The 17507-nt window shown below is 43.9% G+C and overlaps 2 protein-coding genes across 2 annotated transcripts in view; one reads left to right on the forward strand and one right to left on the reverse strand.

Moving 5' to 3' along the window:
- The window catches only part of LOC136955288 (AT-rich interactive domain-containing protein 3B-like), a 35481-nt gene extending 31559 nt beyond the window's left edge, over positions 1-3922 (forward strand). The window contains exons 6-9 of the mRNA XM_067248965.1: positions 615-874; positions 1905-2177; positions 3072-3161; positions 3701-3922. Coding sequence (XP_067105066.1) covers positions 615-874; positions 1905-2177; positions 3072-3161; positions 3701-3882 — 805 coding nt within the window. The 3' untranslated portion in view covers positions 3883-3922. The remainder of the gene's footprint in view (positions 1-614; positions 875-1904; positions 2178-3071; positions 3162-3700) is intronic.
- Positions 3923-7387: 3465 nt separating this feature from the next.
- LOC136955287 (semaphorin-7A) lies at positions 7388-15209 on the reverse strand. The gene is made up of 14 exons (XM_067248964.1): positions 15082-15209; positions 14782-14915; positions 14512-14553; positions 14289-14387; positions 14127-14211; positions 13893-14000; positions 13339-13481; positions 11186-11364; positions 10780-10888; positions 10407-10593; positions 9454-9569; positions 9106-9251; positions 8580-8647; positions 7388-8433 (listed from the first exon to the last, which is right to left on the reverse strand). The coding sequence occupies exons 1-14, from the start codon at positions 15188-15190 to the stop codon at positions 8096-8098; spliced, it is 1863 nt and encodes a 620-aa protein (XP_067105065.1). The 5' UTR covers positions 15191-15209; the 3' UTR covers positions 7388-8095.
- Between the last annotated feature and the right edge of the window lie 2298 nt (positions 15210-17507).

Genomic DNA, 17507 nt, shown 5'->3' on the forward strand with positions numbered 1-17507 from the left:
TGAGCCCATTGATTCAATGGATTTATTGATGGGATTTAGGTCATAGTTGAGAGTAACGATAGCCTTGCCTATTCCTTACTACATACATACACACATTCATACATACATACGTATGTACAGTACATACATACATGCGTACATACATGCATGCACGCATACCTCCAATCCCGTTGACTATCCCAGTGCCTTAATGAGGCCTTATGTATTTTTAATGCTGGCTGACTCTGCTGTGCTATTCTCCAGCCATCGTCCGGCTTTCTGTAATGGCCGCCTCCGCTCAGTATTGATCTCTTCCAGTGCTCTCTCCCATTAGGCTCCCTGGCATTTCCATGTTTTTATTACAAGGTGGAAACATGCCAAAGTCGCTGCTGCGTTCTTACCGAGGCCGCTCGCTTTATGGCCTTCATCAAACCTGATGTAACGCTCGCTCTGCGCCGTCTCCGTCAGTGAATCAGATCCACTGACGGAGGTTCATGATGCACTGTGGTGACGTGTGCTTGTTGCATACATTGTTTTCCTTATTCCAAAGGAAGGCGTTTTTTTCTTCCTATCATGGTTCCCTGATACCGCCCTGGGGGTTTTCTGATAACCGTGTGTGTGTGTGTGTGTTCCAGGTATATGAAGTACCTTTACCCATTTGAGTGTGAGAGGAAAGGTTTGAGTTCTCCTGGCGAGCTGCAAGCGGCCATCGACAGTAATCGCCGTGAAGGCCGGCGCCCCAGCTACAGCAGCAGCCTCTTCCGTTTCTCGCCCTCCCCCAGCACCGCGCCTCACATCCTGTCCTCTCCCAAGATGCACCTGTCCGCTCTGGGGGTCGGCGCCTCGGGGGGTCTCAATGGATTCCACGTCTCCCCCGGCCACTCCCTCAAGAAAGGTGGGTAGAGGGAAATGAAGGGTTGACCAATCCAAAATCACAAAGCGAGAAAATAGGAAGCGAATAGGGTTAGCCGTCATCTGGGCAACAGGGTTCAGTGGGTAAATGGATGTTTGAGGACAGATGTAGACTTGCGCTCGATCAGAATGGTGATTGATGGTGTCATACCGCCCTCTGTTGTACATAAGTGAAACTGCAGTATTATATTTCCATACCGGTAGTTCAAGTTGGTCACACATAAAATATAACAATATACAATAGAATATACAAAGGCCCTTTTTTTATTTCAAAGTTTTTTTTTCTTCTACCATGTCTGTTGTGTCCTCAGAGTATACTCGGTTTGTTGCAGTCTTCCGGTGTGAAAGATCCAAGCAGGATTGTTTTGTGCCTGTCTTTGTGCATTAGGGTGTGTGTGTGTATGTGTGTGTGTGTGTGTGTGTGTTTGCGTGTATGAGAGAGAGAATTAGTGTGTGTGTTAGGTAATAGTCTGAGTCTTGGGGTCAGACCAAGGGCTGTTCTTTCTACTCAGATTTTACTACATATTAATAAGCAGGTTCCCACACCAACAGCCCTTTATGGCCAGTATGGTTTAAAACCTTCAAACCACATCAATGAAGATCTAAAACAGATCACTATCATTACCTGTCTCTCTCTTATCAACATCTGATCTGTGGAATGTGGACCAGTACATGACCCAGTCAGGCAGTTATTTTAATCTTTTTGAAGGGAGGGATCGGGATTTTTTGTTGTTCACTCTTCTTCATTTTGTTCAACATAGTTTCAACATGTAGTCATTTTTATCAGGTGTTCCAGTGTCCTCAAGCTGAACTCCTTTCAAAGAATTAAAATGAGTTCCCATAAATAATGTTAAACGTGAACTCGCTTCTGGTTTTTGTCCTTGTTTACACCCTGCGTTCCTCCCTTCGCCCCCTTTCTCTTAATCCGTTTGATTTTCCTCTCTTTTCTCACTCTACATCTCTCACTCTGCGCCCCTCACCCCTCGATCCTTTCCTCCTCCCTCTCGCTACAGAAGACATCCCCCCCTCCATGCTGGCGGCCGCGCGGCCCTCCATGGCAGCGCTGGCTCTGGGGCAGCAGCAGCAGGTGGCCGGCCTGGCACGGGCAGCCACCCTGGAGCAGCTGAGGGAGAAGCTGGAGACGGGCGTGGGCGAGGGTCCAGAGAGGAAGATGGCGAGGCTGGCAGAGGAGCAGCAGAGACTGATGCAGCAGGCCTTCCAGCACAACCTGCTGGCTATGGCCTCCCAGATGCCCATGAACCTGCGCCTGGGCACCCCCGCCAGAGGTCAGTGGCCGATGCGCGGGCACACACATGCATGTACACAAACTCCCTCTTTCTCTCTCTCTCTCTCTCTGTGTGATTTACACGTGGCCTATGTGTTTTTAGTTGCTGGTATGTGTGTGTTTGGTGTCTAAATGACAACACATGCTGTTCAGAAAGTTGTGTGAGAGAGTGAAAGAGAAATAGACTAGAGGAACTGATTCAGTGAACTGAATGACTATAAGCTGCTTTTGTATACTACCCGATCACGCTGTATATGCACAGGTGATATAGCCTTTTCAGTTGCTGGTCCTAGGCTGTGGAATCAGCTTCCCCTTTCTATTAAGCAGGCTCCTTCATTGTCTGTTTTTAAATCCAGGCTTAAGACCCACTTATATGTAGTGGCGTTTCCCACTGCTTCTTGAGTTGTGATGTTACTTGTTTTGCTGTTGTTGACTGTTTTGTATTTTGTTTTTTACTATGTATTTTATAGTGTTTTTTTACATGTATTTGTATTATTATTTTCTGTGCTTTTGTTGGGCAACTCGGTCAGCCTTGCTGTGTTCAGAGTGTGCTTTATAAATAAAATGTACTTACTTACCTACTAAATTTATATGGAAAACACATGACAACCACATTTACAGAGGTTAGTGTAGGGCATTCCAACATTTCACAGTTGAACATTGTTCATTTGGTATTGGTGAAACATCTTGTGCTTTCCTTGGCAGCGGGTCACATGCAACGTGCTCTGGAAGAATACTATGCAATTGTCCCTGTTAGTGACACATCTGACGTGTCCTGTTAGTGACACATCAGTTTCAATGGGCTAGTCTGTTTTTCCCCTTAATTGTTTACTTGTTTATTTACCCAAGGTTCTGCTTTCTCAGTGTCTCACAGTCCTTCCTTTTCTTTCTCCAGATGAAAAACAGGATATGTCTCTCAGCATTTCCACCAATGGAAGCACCAGCATCAGCGTGTCTGTGGAGGTCAATGGCACACTCTACTCAGGTAAGATTGGCACGTCTATCACTGTCCAGCGTGTGTTATAAACCATGCTGTCGATCACTGTTGCATCCCCAACATACAAGCTTCTCAATCAGGGCTTTTGATATCTTTCACACAGAGTAGACTGGGGAAGCTCTGATGACCATCTCTATCAAAACCATTTCAGCCTGCCAAACCCCCCGTTTCTCTTTTCCAAGGAGGAAGCTTAGTCATAGCTTGGTTACACTAGTCTGGACAGTAATAGAGCAGGGGAATGCAACAATTTTGTCAATAACAGTACTGTTATTGTACTGTGTGTGTGTGTGTGTGTGTGTGTGTGTGTGTGTGTGTGTGTGTGTGTGTGTGTGTGTGTGTGTGTGTGTGTGTGTGTGTGTGTGTGTGTGTGTGTGTGTGTGTGTGTGTGTGTGTGTGTGTGTGTGTGTGTGTGTGGGCGGGTAGGGGGGGTGCCTTTCAAAAGCGTTCTCAAATGGCTTCATAATGAAGGAAAAAACTGCATAAAAGTACCAATGTCTGAAGACCCTTGTTGTCCCTCTGTGCTTCAGGAACCCTGTTTGCTCAGAAGGCTGGAGGTGGCGGAGGGACGGCCATGTCAGCTGCTGTCCCTCCTGTAGCTAGCGCTAGCTTCAACTTCGCTGCCCCCTCGGCCCAGAGCCACAGTCCCACCTCCTCCTCATCCTCCAAGGGGCCCGGCTCGGCCGAGCCATCCACCAGCGGCTCACCTTAGCTGGGCCAGCTCTTGAACACGATCCTCAGGCTTCTCCTAAATGCCCAGGCCCAGCATGATTACAGAAATCATTAAGACAAAGAAACTGTTGCACAACAAATACCTCATCGCTCCTGTCAACCTTGGCTGTCCATCACATGAGATCATGTGTCCTCTTACACACACACACACACGTGACATGCACCTATGCATTTGATTCCACATACAAATCACACACTCATGACACAGACACTCTTATCCCAAAAAGATATGCTAAACACAATCAAAAATCCACAGCCAAAACTCATTGACAGGTGTTCCACAACCGAACTTGAAGAGTTTTATTATTTAGGACTTCTGTTTGTTGCCATGTTGTTGTCCTTTTGATTTAGTGTTTTAGATTTTTATTTTTATTTTTATTCTTTATACATACCTCTAATCAAGTACCCTGCAGTGGCATCTACACCTCAGTTGGACTATACTTAAAAACATGAATTAACGTTTTTTTTAATTGTTTTTCATCTTGTCAAAATCAGGGGGAATTCTTTTTTCTTCTTTTTGCAACGGGAACCTCACAATCAACACACAAGCTATGCATTCAACCACCTGGACGCTCAAGTTGCCATGATGATGGGCATGTAGTAGAGAGAGAGCACTACATCGCCTGATACTCCAAATGGATATCGATCGCACAGATCAACACCTAATTCTTCACATCTTTCAATGGTCAGGCACAGCGCCACTGGACTTGGTCTGAAAACATCTTATTCTTACTTCAGTGGAAGGACCTTGTAACCTCAACTTCGGCGTGGAGGGATGTGTATCAGTCATTGTGGCACCACAGCATGCTGGGAAAAGCAGCAATGCTCCCCAACTGCAGAACTAGCAAGGCCCCAGGCCTATGTCCGCACCCCTACTTTCCAACTATCAGAAAAGTAGTGTTAGCTCCAAGGTTTTTTAAGTTCCTGCATTGGATGGAAGAGTTGTGTGTATGTTGGTGTGTGTGTGTCGCCCTCCACAGCGTTTGCATGTAACCATACCTTTCCAAACCTCACCTCCGCCTCTCCATTTGGCGAGAGGCGCCTATCTCAGGAAGCATCGTGATGTCTCAACGGGACGTTCTTTTACGCGGGGGGGCGGGGGGAGCGGGAAGGATCATACCGAAAGAATGCACAAATCGAAGAGACTGTTCTCAAAGAATACCTCAGACTCTGGAATGGAGAACGACACTACATACCTCATTGCTGCATAGCCAACTTCAGTGGTGGTAAACCTCCACCAAAGTAAACTCCACGGTCCTCAGGAGTGGTCTCCTGAACTCTGGGCATCTAGCTGAGCCACTGTCTGGCAGAGGTAGTGGGGACACATACTGTACCAAGCTGAACTGGGATAGGCTTGCTCTCCTGTATGTCATCGGTGTTTGTTTAGTTTAGGTTTTATTTAGGTCTGTATGAAATGAAAACAATCTGTGCTGTGAGGCAATGCGCCACAGGCAACAATGTCACTCAGCATGAGTACAATCAGTTGACCAGTCATTTCTCTAACACCCCCAGTAACTGATCTGTGGTGGCCTTTTGGTTATTGCACAGCTGAATACCAAAGACTAGCAGAGTGAGTCCTCTAGCCTGGAACACACACACACATAGACACACACCCAACCCTGTGCTGTCATTGGCTATAGTGGGGACCAATAAAATCAAGGTAAGAGAATCTACAAAAATGAGAAAGACAGCCAGAATCAACTTTGCATAGCCTTGACATCCATGTATACGTACACAGACCCATGTGAGGATGGGAGCCCATCTCACTGGTTGCAATCAGGTATTGGGCTATTAAAGGTTCAGCCCGGAACGGCTCCACTCTGTAAGAACCGCTTCAGGGAAAAATCTCCACAGTGAGCCAGAGTCTGGCTGACTGGAGAAAGATCACATACCATTTTTCTTTGGTTTTCCACTCAGAGGTGAAGAGGCACTCTCAAAAGTATTTCTTTACTCCCAACTGTCTGCTGCATTTGAAAAGAAAAAAAACAAGATGTAGATTATTTTTTTTCAGGGGGGAAATAGATTTTCTAGCTTTAACCGTGTTGAATGTGAGGCATTTTAACTGTTTTGAAAAACCTTTATTCAGCCCCCATGTTAATCACAGAGCCGAACAAGCCTTGACGCTTTTTAGTGGACAGCGTAAAGCTGTTTGGTGTTGGGTTTTGCAGACCTTATTGTAGCGCGGCTCACAGTTCCCGCTTTGAGGACCTGAAGCTAGACCTGCAGTCCCTCAAGACGACAAACAATAAGTCCACATTTTGTACAGATGAAATACGTAGTTGATGCCTTAATATCAGTTGCTGGTGAGAAAAACCAGAGCACGTTTCAGGAGCTCTCCGCTCAAAAGTACTGTTTGTTTTACTTCAAGCTTAATCCTTTGAAGAGTTGAACGGTGTTTCCACTGTCTTTTTAATTCAATCATTCAGACATTAGACACCTACCACCAGGTTTGTTTATACGTTTCCAAACCAAGGTTTGCTATTTATTTGCGTTGATTTTATTTTTTCCTTCTGATGGACATACAGTATATAATGATGACTTAGCTCGATCACCTACTGTAGGAGGTGTTGCTAGAATACTTCTGGTTTCTCTGTCGTTTTAGAAAAAGAAAACATTTGTTTTATCCAATCAGTCAGTTTGACAGTGTAACCTTACAGCCTTTGCATGAGTGTCTGAGAGAGAGTGAGTGAGTGGATGTGTGTATGCAAGTGGGGGGGTTGTTTTTAACTGTAATGCCATATATATGATACTGCAGCAGGGCTGGCAGAACATAAACAATAACATGAACGGGCAGACAAACCCACATACTCTGTGAATACAGTTTACAGCTCAGGCTAACATTGTGATTGTGTGTGTGTGTGTGTGTACATGTGTTCTTGAAGACCCCCTACCTCTTATCACCATGTTACCTCATTGAGCTGCAGTCATTGTTGCATTTGATGTTGAAGTCATGACCTATGGCATGTCTACTTATAATGACACCAACAAATGCAAAGCTATTGTGACTCACCTCGTGCTCTTTTAGACTCATTTGGGTGTTGCTTTTATCTTTTTTTTCCTCTTCAGTTACAGACAAGGTCACATCACTCAGGAAACTGTGAAGTTGGAAGTCTGCAGACCGTTGTCTAAGACTGTTAGGAGTTCATTAGCTTTGTAGTAGTTTTACATCTAACGTGATCTGTGTAAACAGGTTCATATGCAAGTGGTTATTGAATATACCTCATTTATCAATTTTATGTTGTTTTTGGCTTGTACAATGCTCCTTATATAAATTGATCTGTGGGGTTTGTGCATCTTTTTTGTACTGTTGTTATTATTATGGACATGATAATAATGATATTACTGATATTATAGTTTTTCTTTTTGAATTCAAGCAAAATTAGGACAGAACATGTGAATTCTTGTTAAACTGGTTTGTGCAGATTGTATTTAAAAGAGGAGCACTTTTCCAAAGTGATTTTGACACATTCAGTTTTGTTCACATTAGTAATATAAACATGTGGTTCTCAGGGCTTTAAACTTGTATGTCATGATAAAGTTTTACTTTATATCTTAAAAGGAGTGTTTTTGTTTTTGATCTGCATTGCAATACAAATGAGAAATCTTAGCAACAATGACAAGGAACAAACTGTAAACGTTTCAGAACTTTTGCTGCATAATATTTTATCATAACGATAAAAGGACAGTCTCACAGAAACTCCCTGGCAGAGAGGAGGTTTGTGTCTATAGCTAGCAGACAGAGTATGCCCAGAATGAACTGAAATTAGGAACTGGAATAAGACTAAGAGGTTCATACAGCAGCAGCAGACTTTTCTATCAGCAGAAAAGCGAGCTACTAAGCCAGGAAAATATATTCAAATTAAAACATGTATATATAAATCTAAAATATTTTATTCAACAGTGTTAAATAATATAAGAGTCCTTGCCAGTAGCAATACATTTCATAATCATGTCATGTTAAATTAAATAATGGAAAAAGATCAGATAGATTCTTGAACAGTTCCGTATCTCTGTGCATTAACAAGCATCTGGTGAGTCATGAAGAGCAGAAAGTCCTGAGGTAGCATGGCTGTATTGCATAGCCTAGCAATACGAAAGTGCAAATTGTGTCAAATGCTGGATGAGGCCCATAAGGGCCTATTCAAAGAAGAATTCACATTTTCTAAGTGACCATATAAGCCAGAGGGTATAAACTAACACATCAGCATCTGCACCACTGTAACTATAAATATGATCCACCCCAGAGGGCCTGATGCCAGCCCAGGTGTGCCGTCCTCCACCTGTAAGGTGTACTGTGCCAGGGTCCTGCGGTAGCCCCCCTCCTCAGACTCACACCTGTAGGTGCCTGCGTTCGCGAAACTCATGCTCTCAATCAGCAGCAGACACTCACGCTCGGTGGTAAGGAAGGGAAGGGGCTCATCATTGCAATACCAGCTGTACTGTGCGTGATTGGACGAAATTGGACAGATGAGGAAGTGCTTTGAGTCCATCTTTACAGGGCGGACATCTGTTGCTGGGGAACTTGTCTGAACTGAGAAGGGAAAAATACGGAAATGTTTCTTTCAATTCAGTTCAACGTTTAAACTAGCTTTGTTTGTGTTGCTCATGTGACGTCTGACAAAATGACACACCGTATCATAATCAGGTATTGCACTATCACCACAGACTGTACTCTACCTTTGTATACAGGTTCTTTTTGAGGGGTCTTGCAAATAGTAGCATCCCCATGGGTCACATTAGTCATGCTGCAGTAAAAGGACATCAAAATGTTCAACTGTTTTTACATGTGTAGGTCAATGTGATGGAAGCGTGCACTGTGCATGTAGCGAATTGCAATTGAGCTCACAGTAGATAAGACTGTTTGACAAACACCCACCCACTTCCTTTGTGGTGCTACATCCAGTTCCAGGGAAGCCACAGCTCTTTCTCACTATTCATTTGACCATATATGGAGTATCACACTAAGATATGGAGTACCATTACTAAATATAATTATTAGTAAGTGTGAACACAAGCCACAGAGGCCCCATATTCTACAGCCAAAACGCTTGCGTTAGTTTAAACTTAACTACCCAAGATTGACGACCTAATACCCTCATTCTTTTTCTCTTTCTTCAGTACAAATCTAATTCTCAGTTCTCCAACTCCACACTACATGTTGCGAGGCTGAGCAGAGGGCGGGCAGTGCGGGGTGTGTCTGTACCGTGTAGCGGGGGCGCAGTGTGTGCCATTCCAGCCACAGTAAGGGTCCCTGGCCAGGACACAGTCCTCACACTGGGGTCCATACAGGCCACAGCTGACCAGGTCCACCTGGACCAGCTCACTGCTGGAACTCACATAAAGCTTGCCCTGAAATCACAACAACAAAAGATGATTGTCAATGTCCTTCATCGACAGTAGCCCTTCTTGTCATTTACATCATACCATGAAGTGGAACAATAATTACATATTTGCCTAGACATTTACTACCTATCATATCTAATATCTACTTGTGAATGTGTTTATACAGGATGTGTGTGTGCTATTATAAAGTCTGAGTTGCCTCACTCACCGCGGAGGAGTGGATCATCATGTTAAGAATGTGTGTTCTGCTGCTAAAGGGTTGATACTCAGCAATGACAAAAGCCTTGTCATCCTTTTCGAGAACTTTATGAATGACTCCCTTCTCTAGAAAACAAACACAGGTCTTTTAATTTTAAAACTTTTTTTTTTTTTTTTACACACAATCTGTGTGTCCTATGTCCTATGTGTGTCCTATGTTTCTTCAAGATGTCTTGTACATCATTTATTTAGCAAGCTTTGTTCTGGTTTCAACCATACCTGTCAACACTCCCGTTTTCCCCGGGAGTCTCCCATATTTCACACCCATCTCCCACCCCCCTCCGGTTTTGTTATGTCTCCCGTGAAACTCCCGTCATTTGTATGGCCCAAACCTCGTTATATGAACAATCCCCCCCCCCCCTCGTTCTGAAGTGTCCTGGATTTTAGTACTCAAATGTTGACAGGTAGGACGTTTCAACCCACACAGTTGATTTATTGCAGGATATGTCTCAATCCGTGTTGAGTAACTTCCAGTACACATTACAACATCTGCCATGTTGTAATGTGTTCATTTAATAGCAACTTCTTGATCAACAGTCAAATGTTCTAACCTTGAGCTGGCATGTTGGTCTTCATATGTGTAATGTATAATAAGAGCTGGCACCTTCCCAGCACGATAAGACACTAACCAACCAAGTTTAACAACATTTAAACAGAAACTTGAAAAACAGGAACAAATGGTTCTGCTTAAAACAGTATAATCTGTTTACTAGGTGATGTGTAATTTCTCGAAACTCGATAAGGTTGAGTCTTCCAGTGAACACCCACACCTGTTCACCCTTCCTCTTAACTTGTGGTTTGTGTGAATGGGCTTTGCACAACATTCCAGTCAAAGTACTATTTAATCAACCAGAGCTTGATTAATCAGACATACTCTTTAATGGTGCCTGTAGCTTCTCTTACCTGTGGATAAGAACAGGACCGTGTGTTCGTTTTGGACTCGATCCCCCAGCATGTGTGTGTAATTGTGGTGGTGAACTAGGAGCGGTCCGGTGTTGCCAGTTGGCATAACCCAATCCTCCATTTCAGTGTCTTTGTTCAACAGCTTCACAAAATTGTGGGAGAGGGGTTTAGTGCTGTCCGGGCTGCACTAAAGCAGGAAGAGGAAGGTTGAAGTTGAACAGAGTATCAACAGTAGACATCTACAACAAGAACGGTTTAGTATCACTAGCCCAAAGTGGTATTTGCTTCTGTCAGAAGGACAATAAACACAATATTAAAGGAAAGGTGGTAGAAGAGTTAGCATAACAGTATTAATACTAAGTTAAAGGCATACTATTCCAGGTCGTGGGCTTGGGATGGCCCCTGTGTATCCCTTGAAGTTGGAGGCCTTAAATACACTGTCAATATCGTCCATGGTGTAGACACACACGGCACTCATCCCCCTGGAGGGAGAAGTAAAGACAGATCAGTGATCGATGGTTACAACTTTCTGTTCAAAAGGAAACTGCTGGTTCCCAAAATTAGAAAGAAGAACTGTGACCTAAAAAGTGTCAGGATTAGAACATGTTTAATAATATCCTAATGTCACAACTTAATTAAGTTAGTTACTTTAAGTTTAGTTTTTGGTCAAGTATCTTTTCACACGATGCAACCAATGAAAGTTTTCAGTTGCTCTTTACTAGTGGGTTTGGGTTAGAGGCATCATAGGACATTGGGGTGCATGATAGGGTTTGTCCCACCAGGTGTTCCTGAAGAGTCCGTAGACCCTGGTGTCCTGCCAGCGCTCTGCTTTCAGAGTGGCTGTATCTACCAGCTGGCTGAAATACTGCTTGCTGGTCTGGTCACCACACAATAGCCGGGCTCTCAGCTGGGATGTCCAGGAGTACTGGAAGATCCCCTTGGGTCCACCCACATCGGCCTAGGACCAGAGAACAACCAATCAGCATGCATAAGTTCATGTACTAGCCAAAGTGCAGGAGACATGTGGTAGCAAATGTCCTGCATGTTTTAGATGTGTCCCTGCTCCAACACACCTTATTCAAATAAATGGGTTGTTATCAAGCTCTGTGGAAGCCTGATAACGGCCCTTCATTGGGTGTGCTCAAGCCTTCGGCGAGAGCACAACCTTTGTTCTCTCACATATATATTATTATTATTTTTTTTATTTCTTTTTGCCCCCCTAAAACTTAGTCAATATTTGGCCTACATAGACAACGTAGGTGTCAAAAGTTTCGTCTTGGTAGCGATTGAGTTGCTTCTATTGGAATTTACGTTCCGTTGCATGGTTTAAGCGTAAGTTAAGTTTTTGTGGCGAAAAGTGAAGCTAACGGTGGCTAATTTGCTAGCCACAGTCACTGACGTTACTAACGTCACTGCGTCACTAACGTCACAAAAAACACGCGTGACTACCTTTGCCAGAACATTCGTTTAGCATCTGTTAACTTTGGGGATAGCTAAGCTAACTATAGCTTTACTGCAAGGCAGCTGCAGAAACGCCACAAGAGAAGAGGCCAGGGTGATAACTATTTACTCATTTTACTTTGTGATATGACACACAATTGTGATGTGTAATGTACAATATAAGCTGATATTATTAAGGAAGTACATCTACTTTCGGAAACAGTAGTCTACTATTTCACTGAAGTATTAGCATCATGACATTAGCCTGTGTTGCCCGGGCAACACATACTACAGTGGTCTATGATGTAGCGTTATCTGTTTTCAATCGTTAAAATAAACATTCCTCACATATACATTTTCGTTGTAGGATTTATTATGACATTAGAAAACGATTTGTTGGTGAAATTACCATTACCTGTGGTTTCAAACCAGTGTAGCTCACTGCAACGCTGTAGCTTACGCGAGACACACTACAAAAATATCTAGCTACAGTACACAGCTGTTTAGGAAGTCAAACGGCGACAGAAAATGTTCGGCACTCCCCTTACTTAAATCAAAAGTCTATCTAACTACTAACCTGAACTTCATTGCCACGGCCTAAACTTTGTCAATCTGTTCATGAAAATAATTAATTTCAGCCTAAACCGTACAACGGAACGTTAAATCGAATTCAACCAACGCAATCGCTACCAAGACGAACACAGCAGTAGTCTAGTACTGTACTGTAGTAGTACAATTTACCGGGGCAGCTTCTCCACACAGGGCTATATCGCATTTTGCGTTGTTACTGACAATGATCGCTACCAGTGAGCTTTTTATGAATGAGCGATTTTCCACTAAATAAATGTCAAGCTTATTTACGTTTTTGGGGGCATATTTTCAGTTAGCAGATGGTACTGTTTGAATCGCGATTCTATCTTCTGCCGGTAAAGTCGTAGAATAATCTTCAAAGGGGGTTCTTTATTAATGAATGAATGCAATATGAGTAGGCTAAATGCCTGAAAATATCACGAGAAGGGACAACTTAAAAGGACGTTTAAGTCATAGAGATTAGGTCAATTTTTACACCGGTCTGCCAAATGTATTCGTTTTGATTCAGCCTGTCAGCTGCCTCTTGCAGGGGAAATGAGAAGACATCATATTTCATTCTACACTTCACTCGTATTTTGAGTTGTAAATGAGCAGCAAAAAAAAGATGCTTTTAAATCTATGTAATCTTTATAAATAATAAGTAGGCCCGATGCATTTTTATATAAAATATACAGACCCCTGTGCAACCGACGCAAGCAAGCACACCCTACAATTTCCCCAGAAATTGTATCCTCTCTAGTTTGAATTAGAGATTATTATTTACATTATAATAAGAAGCCTCCTTATGGTTTAACATGATGATAGAATACGAAATTCCACTCCTAAGGTGATAGCAAATCTGGGAAATTGATGTTAACATGAGTAAATGCAGGTGCTTGATTTTTAGAATGACACAGCTCACCATGCAGATCTGGGACACCCTGGGAATCCACAGTTCAGAGCCAGGGTTCATATCAGGATTTTTTTCCATGTAAAAGGCATACAGTTTGTCTTGCAGACGCTCTTCTCTTGGGCCACTCATCACCAGACTCAAGTACCTCAGCTCTGAGGACACAGGAAGAGGTTTTAACATCTCTGCAGACTGCACAGCTTTGTGACTTGACTTTGAGCCTGGATACGGTCCTTTTTATAACCTCAATTTGACTCATCACAGACAAGCAAAAGAGGTACTTCCTGTAGGCATGACAAGCAAATAAGAGGAAAAGAAACAGCTTGAAAAGTTTACGTCTGCTTTTCTGAGTGTGCCAAAGTTGTTTTCCAGTGAGTCACCACTGACCTTTAACTACACATTTGAACATTAAATGTAAAGATGCAGTGCTGAAAGAAATGTAACCAGGTTAAGAAAAAACAAAAAGACATTTCACTGCAAAATGTCTTTCATAACTTGTTCTCAGGACCATTTCACTAATACAGTGTCAGCAGCATCGTCTCAAACATGGACGACCACTTGTATACCTGTAGGACTGTCCTTGGGGGTGGTTTTGGTCTTTCCAAACCTGTAGATGCCTACCGAGCCCTCAGTACCAGACCGAGTGGTGTAGAGCTCCTCAGCATCAGGAGTAACTGGACCAAAAGAAACATGGGCTACGTTACAAACAGCCACGGTGGAGTCTTCATTGTCCCGGACAACACATGTTCTACAGTAGAATGTATCTGCAAAAGCAGCATGATGTCTTAATCCAACCTCACCCATGAGGAGAGATGGCTCCCGTTCCTGATAGTTTGGCTTCATGTGTTCAGATGGGCTGCACTTAGAAGAGTGTATCGCTGGGTTCTACACAGAAATATTACTGTCAACATCACCCTTCTTATTAGTTTATTACAGCAACATATGTACAGGATGTGCCATACCTTGTGACAACACATGCCATCCTGTCCATTTGTCCCGCATATCAGAAGTTGGCCTGTTTCTTCATTATTATGTAACACTGTGATGTTGTATTGACAACCCTAAAGCATGAAAAAAAGAAAAAAATGACTGCTGGTGGCATGTATTTTCCCTACACAAACTGTACCCAAAAGGTGTATCAAACTTCGATGAACTAATTTAATTAACAAATGAAAATGTACTTACAGATGACAGTTGAATATCACAAACTTTTTCAAACACAGGAATCTGAAAATAAGTTGCCAAAAAGACAGTTGAAGCCATCCATCATCTCCATCAAATAAGATCAACAACTCCTGCTAACTCATCACTACCATGGCGTTTCTGTTAGGGATCTTGAATATTCTTAGAACAAATGGTTTTATGCAACACACTGATTGCTCTTAAACAGAACAAGAAGGCTTGAGGAACCAACAAAAAGTTTGGGTTGAGGCTGTAGAATACATATTTCTGTACCTCTTTAATCTGGAGCGCGTGAAAGTCAGCCTTGAGAAGCTGTCTCCCTCCTACATATACGCTATCTTCTTCTTGGCCCTTCAGCAGTTCGACTTGTCTTTGCTCAGGCAATAGCAACCTTTTATATATAAATTCTAGGTGGAAACACATGCAAGTCATAACATGTATTTCCTAGGTCATAAGAAAATGAGAAGGAGAGGACTGAGACTCGTCGTTACTAGAAAGGATGCTTGCACATTAAATGTAGGCAACAGAAACTTTGTGTTTGTCTACTCTATAAAAACAAAAAATACGTCTTACCTTTGGCCGTTAGAGTCATTCTTGGTGTTTGAGTCACCTGTATATTTTTTAACGAGAAAGACACAAAAAACGCCATTGAAAAGACAAACGAACTGAGATAGCGAGACATAGTTCTTCCTACACCGAGCTTGCTGATCCTCAGTGTCTGTGTCAGACAGAGGCTGAGGCTCAGCGGGCGTGTGACACATGCAAGTGTTTCAAGGCTATCGAAGTAGGGAAGTACTTCGTAACTTCCCTATAATACATAATATAGGGAAGTATATATTATACCCCTACGTAGGGGTGCTGCGTGTAAAAAACATTTTTTATATATGATCTGCCACACAAATGTGTAATATTGGCTGGTTTAGATGCACTATATATATGATAATATGATCAATGTTTGCAGTGTGCGTGTTCAGTCCAGGTAATTGTCTATTCCCCCATCACTAATTTGGTTTATGCATACAGTAGTCTATCATTATGTAAACACTACGTGCTTGCACACATTCTTCCAAAAGTTTGCGTTTTCAGGCCCGAAAAACACAGTTGTCGTGTAAACGGGGCCTCGAATCCCAAATGCTTGTGGGCTGAAATTATTCCAATATCAATCCCTGGTGATGGTTTGTCGTGTTTAAATCCCAAAGTTATAAAGATATTTTCCAGTAGGGAAGTCACATGACGATGATCATGATTGTCTATGATCCAGGCACATGACTCTAGAACAAAGTGCCACAAGGTGAAGTTGGAAATGAGTTTGCGCCCGCCACCGGCCCAGTGTGTGTGAATAGAACGGAGATCAGATATTCCAAGCCAATGATGACGGTATTGCAGGAGTGGACATGTCACGCTTTGTGACACCTGTAGAGCATCATAATCACGTTTCCTGTATATAAATAACGATCGAGCGAAATGAGCTCATATCTGGATTTTCTTCCGTCGTTGACAGAATTTAGGTCGCAATGAAAAGAAAGTCAGTGAGGCAGGCAGAAAAGAGAGCTGCACGGGAGATGGCAGCTCTCCAAAGCGAAGAGAGTACAATAAAGGAGGCGTCCGCGGGTGAGACGTCGGCCCCTCGCAAGTCGAGGATGCGCCGGGCTAGAGAGTTCATGGAGGAGGAGAGGAGGGCAGCGGAGCAGCAGCTGCTGATAAAGATTAACCAGAAGGAGCAGGAGGTGCTGTGTGAGAAGGAGAAAACTGCAGACATGCAGAAAGAGATGGACAGGCTCCGTGGTACAGTAGAGCGGCTAAAGCATGCGCTGTCAGAAGAGAAGGCTCGTTCTGAACAGAAGACCAGGCGGCTTTACAAGGGGATGGACATGCTCAGGGAGAGGTCTGCTGACCTGGAGAGACAGTTGGCAGAGACAAAGATTCAGGCAGCAACATTCTCGGACGAAAATGAGAGACTGCAAGAGAGCCTTGGGGAAGAGAGGCAGAGGGTCGCGTCCCTCCAGGGAAGGCTGACTGTGGCAGATACGAAGACCCGGGCAGCCACAGAGACCTGCTCACGCCTGGAGGGCCTGTTGGAGCAGACCCAGGTCAGCATGGTGGCTATGGCAAGCGACCATCTGACGGGGAAACAGAACCAGCAGAAGGTCGAAATGAAGATGATGCTGGAGATGAAGGAGGCTCTGAATGGTCAGATTCAGGCTGAGACTGCGCTGGTCCAGGTCCAGGCCAGCCTAGTGGCCGTTGTAAAACACAACACGCGGGAGAAACAGGTTCTTCTGGAGAGATTGTCTGAAGAGGAACACAAGTCCAGACTGACTCTCCAGGCATGCTCCCAAGCTGAGGAAGCTCTGGCTGGAACCCAGACCAGCATGGTGGCCATGGAGGCTCAGGTGGAGACACTCACAGGCCAGCTGACAGACCTGATGAAGAACAGAGAGGAGGAGCAGAACATCTTAGTAGAGGAGAAGCTCCAGGCTGTGGCAGCCCAGGAGAGGGCTGAGAAGGCTCTGACCCAGGCCCAGGTGTCTCTCAGGGAGATGAAGCAGAGCCGCCTGGAGGCCGAGAAAGGCTGGATCAAGCTTATGGTCAACAACCTGGAAGAGATCAGTTCTCTGGATAAAGAGACTCTTCACACCCTGTGCCTGCAGTGGCAGGGGTCGAGTGACCAACAGTTGGAGAGGAAGGACAGGGACTGGAGGAGGAAGATGGAGAACCTGGACCTCCAGATGAGAGAGCTGGAGGATGAGAAGCAGCAGGCTCAGACAGACCTTCAGCTTGCCCTGTCCCAGATTGAGGCCATCAGAGATGGATTCCTCGGCAGGCTTCTGTTCAAAAAGGCAAAGAAAAGAATGGAGAGAACCAAGCAGAAGGAGGGTTAGGACCCCCTCCCCTCACCCCCCCTCCCCTCCCCTCACCCCCCCTCCCCTCCCCTCCTCACACACACAGAGCCACACACAGACCTCACATTAACTATACAATTTTGACTATCCCTCACC

This window comes from Osmerus mordax, chromosome 13 (genome assembly GCF_038355195.1).
Source record: "Osmerus mordax isolate fOsmMor3 chromosome 13, fOsmMor3.pri, whole genome shotgun sequence".
Taxonomy (NCBI): Eukaryota; Metazoa; Chordata; class Actinopteri; order Osmeriformes; family Osmeridae; genus Osmerus; species Osmerus mordax.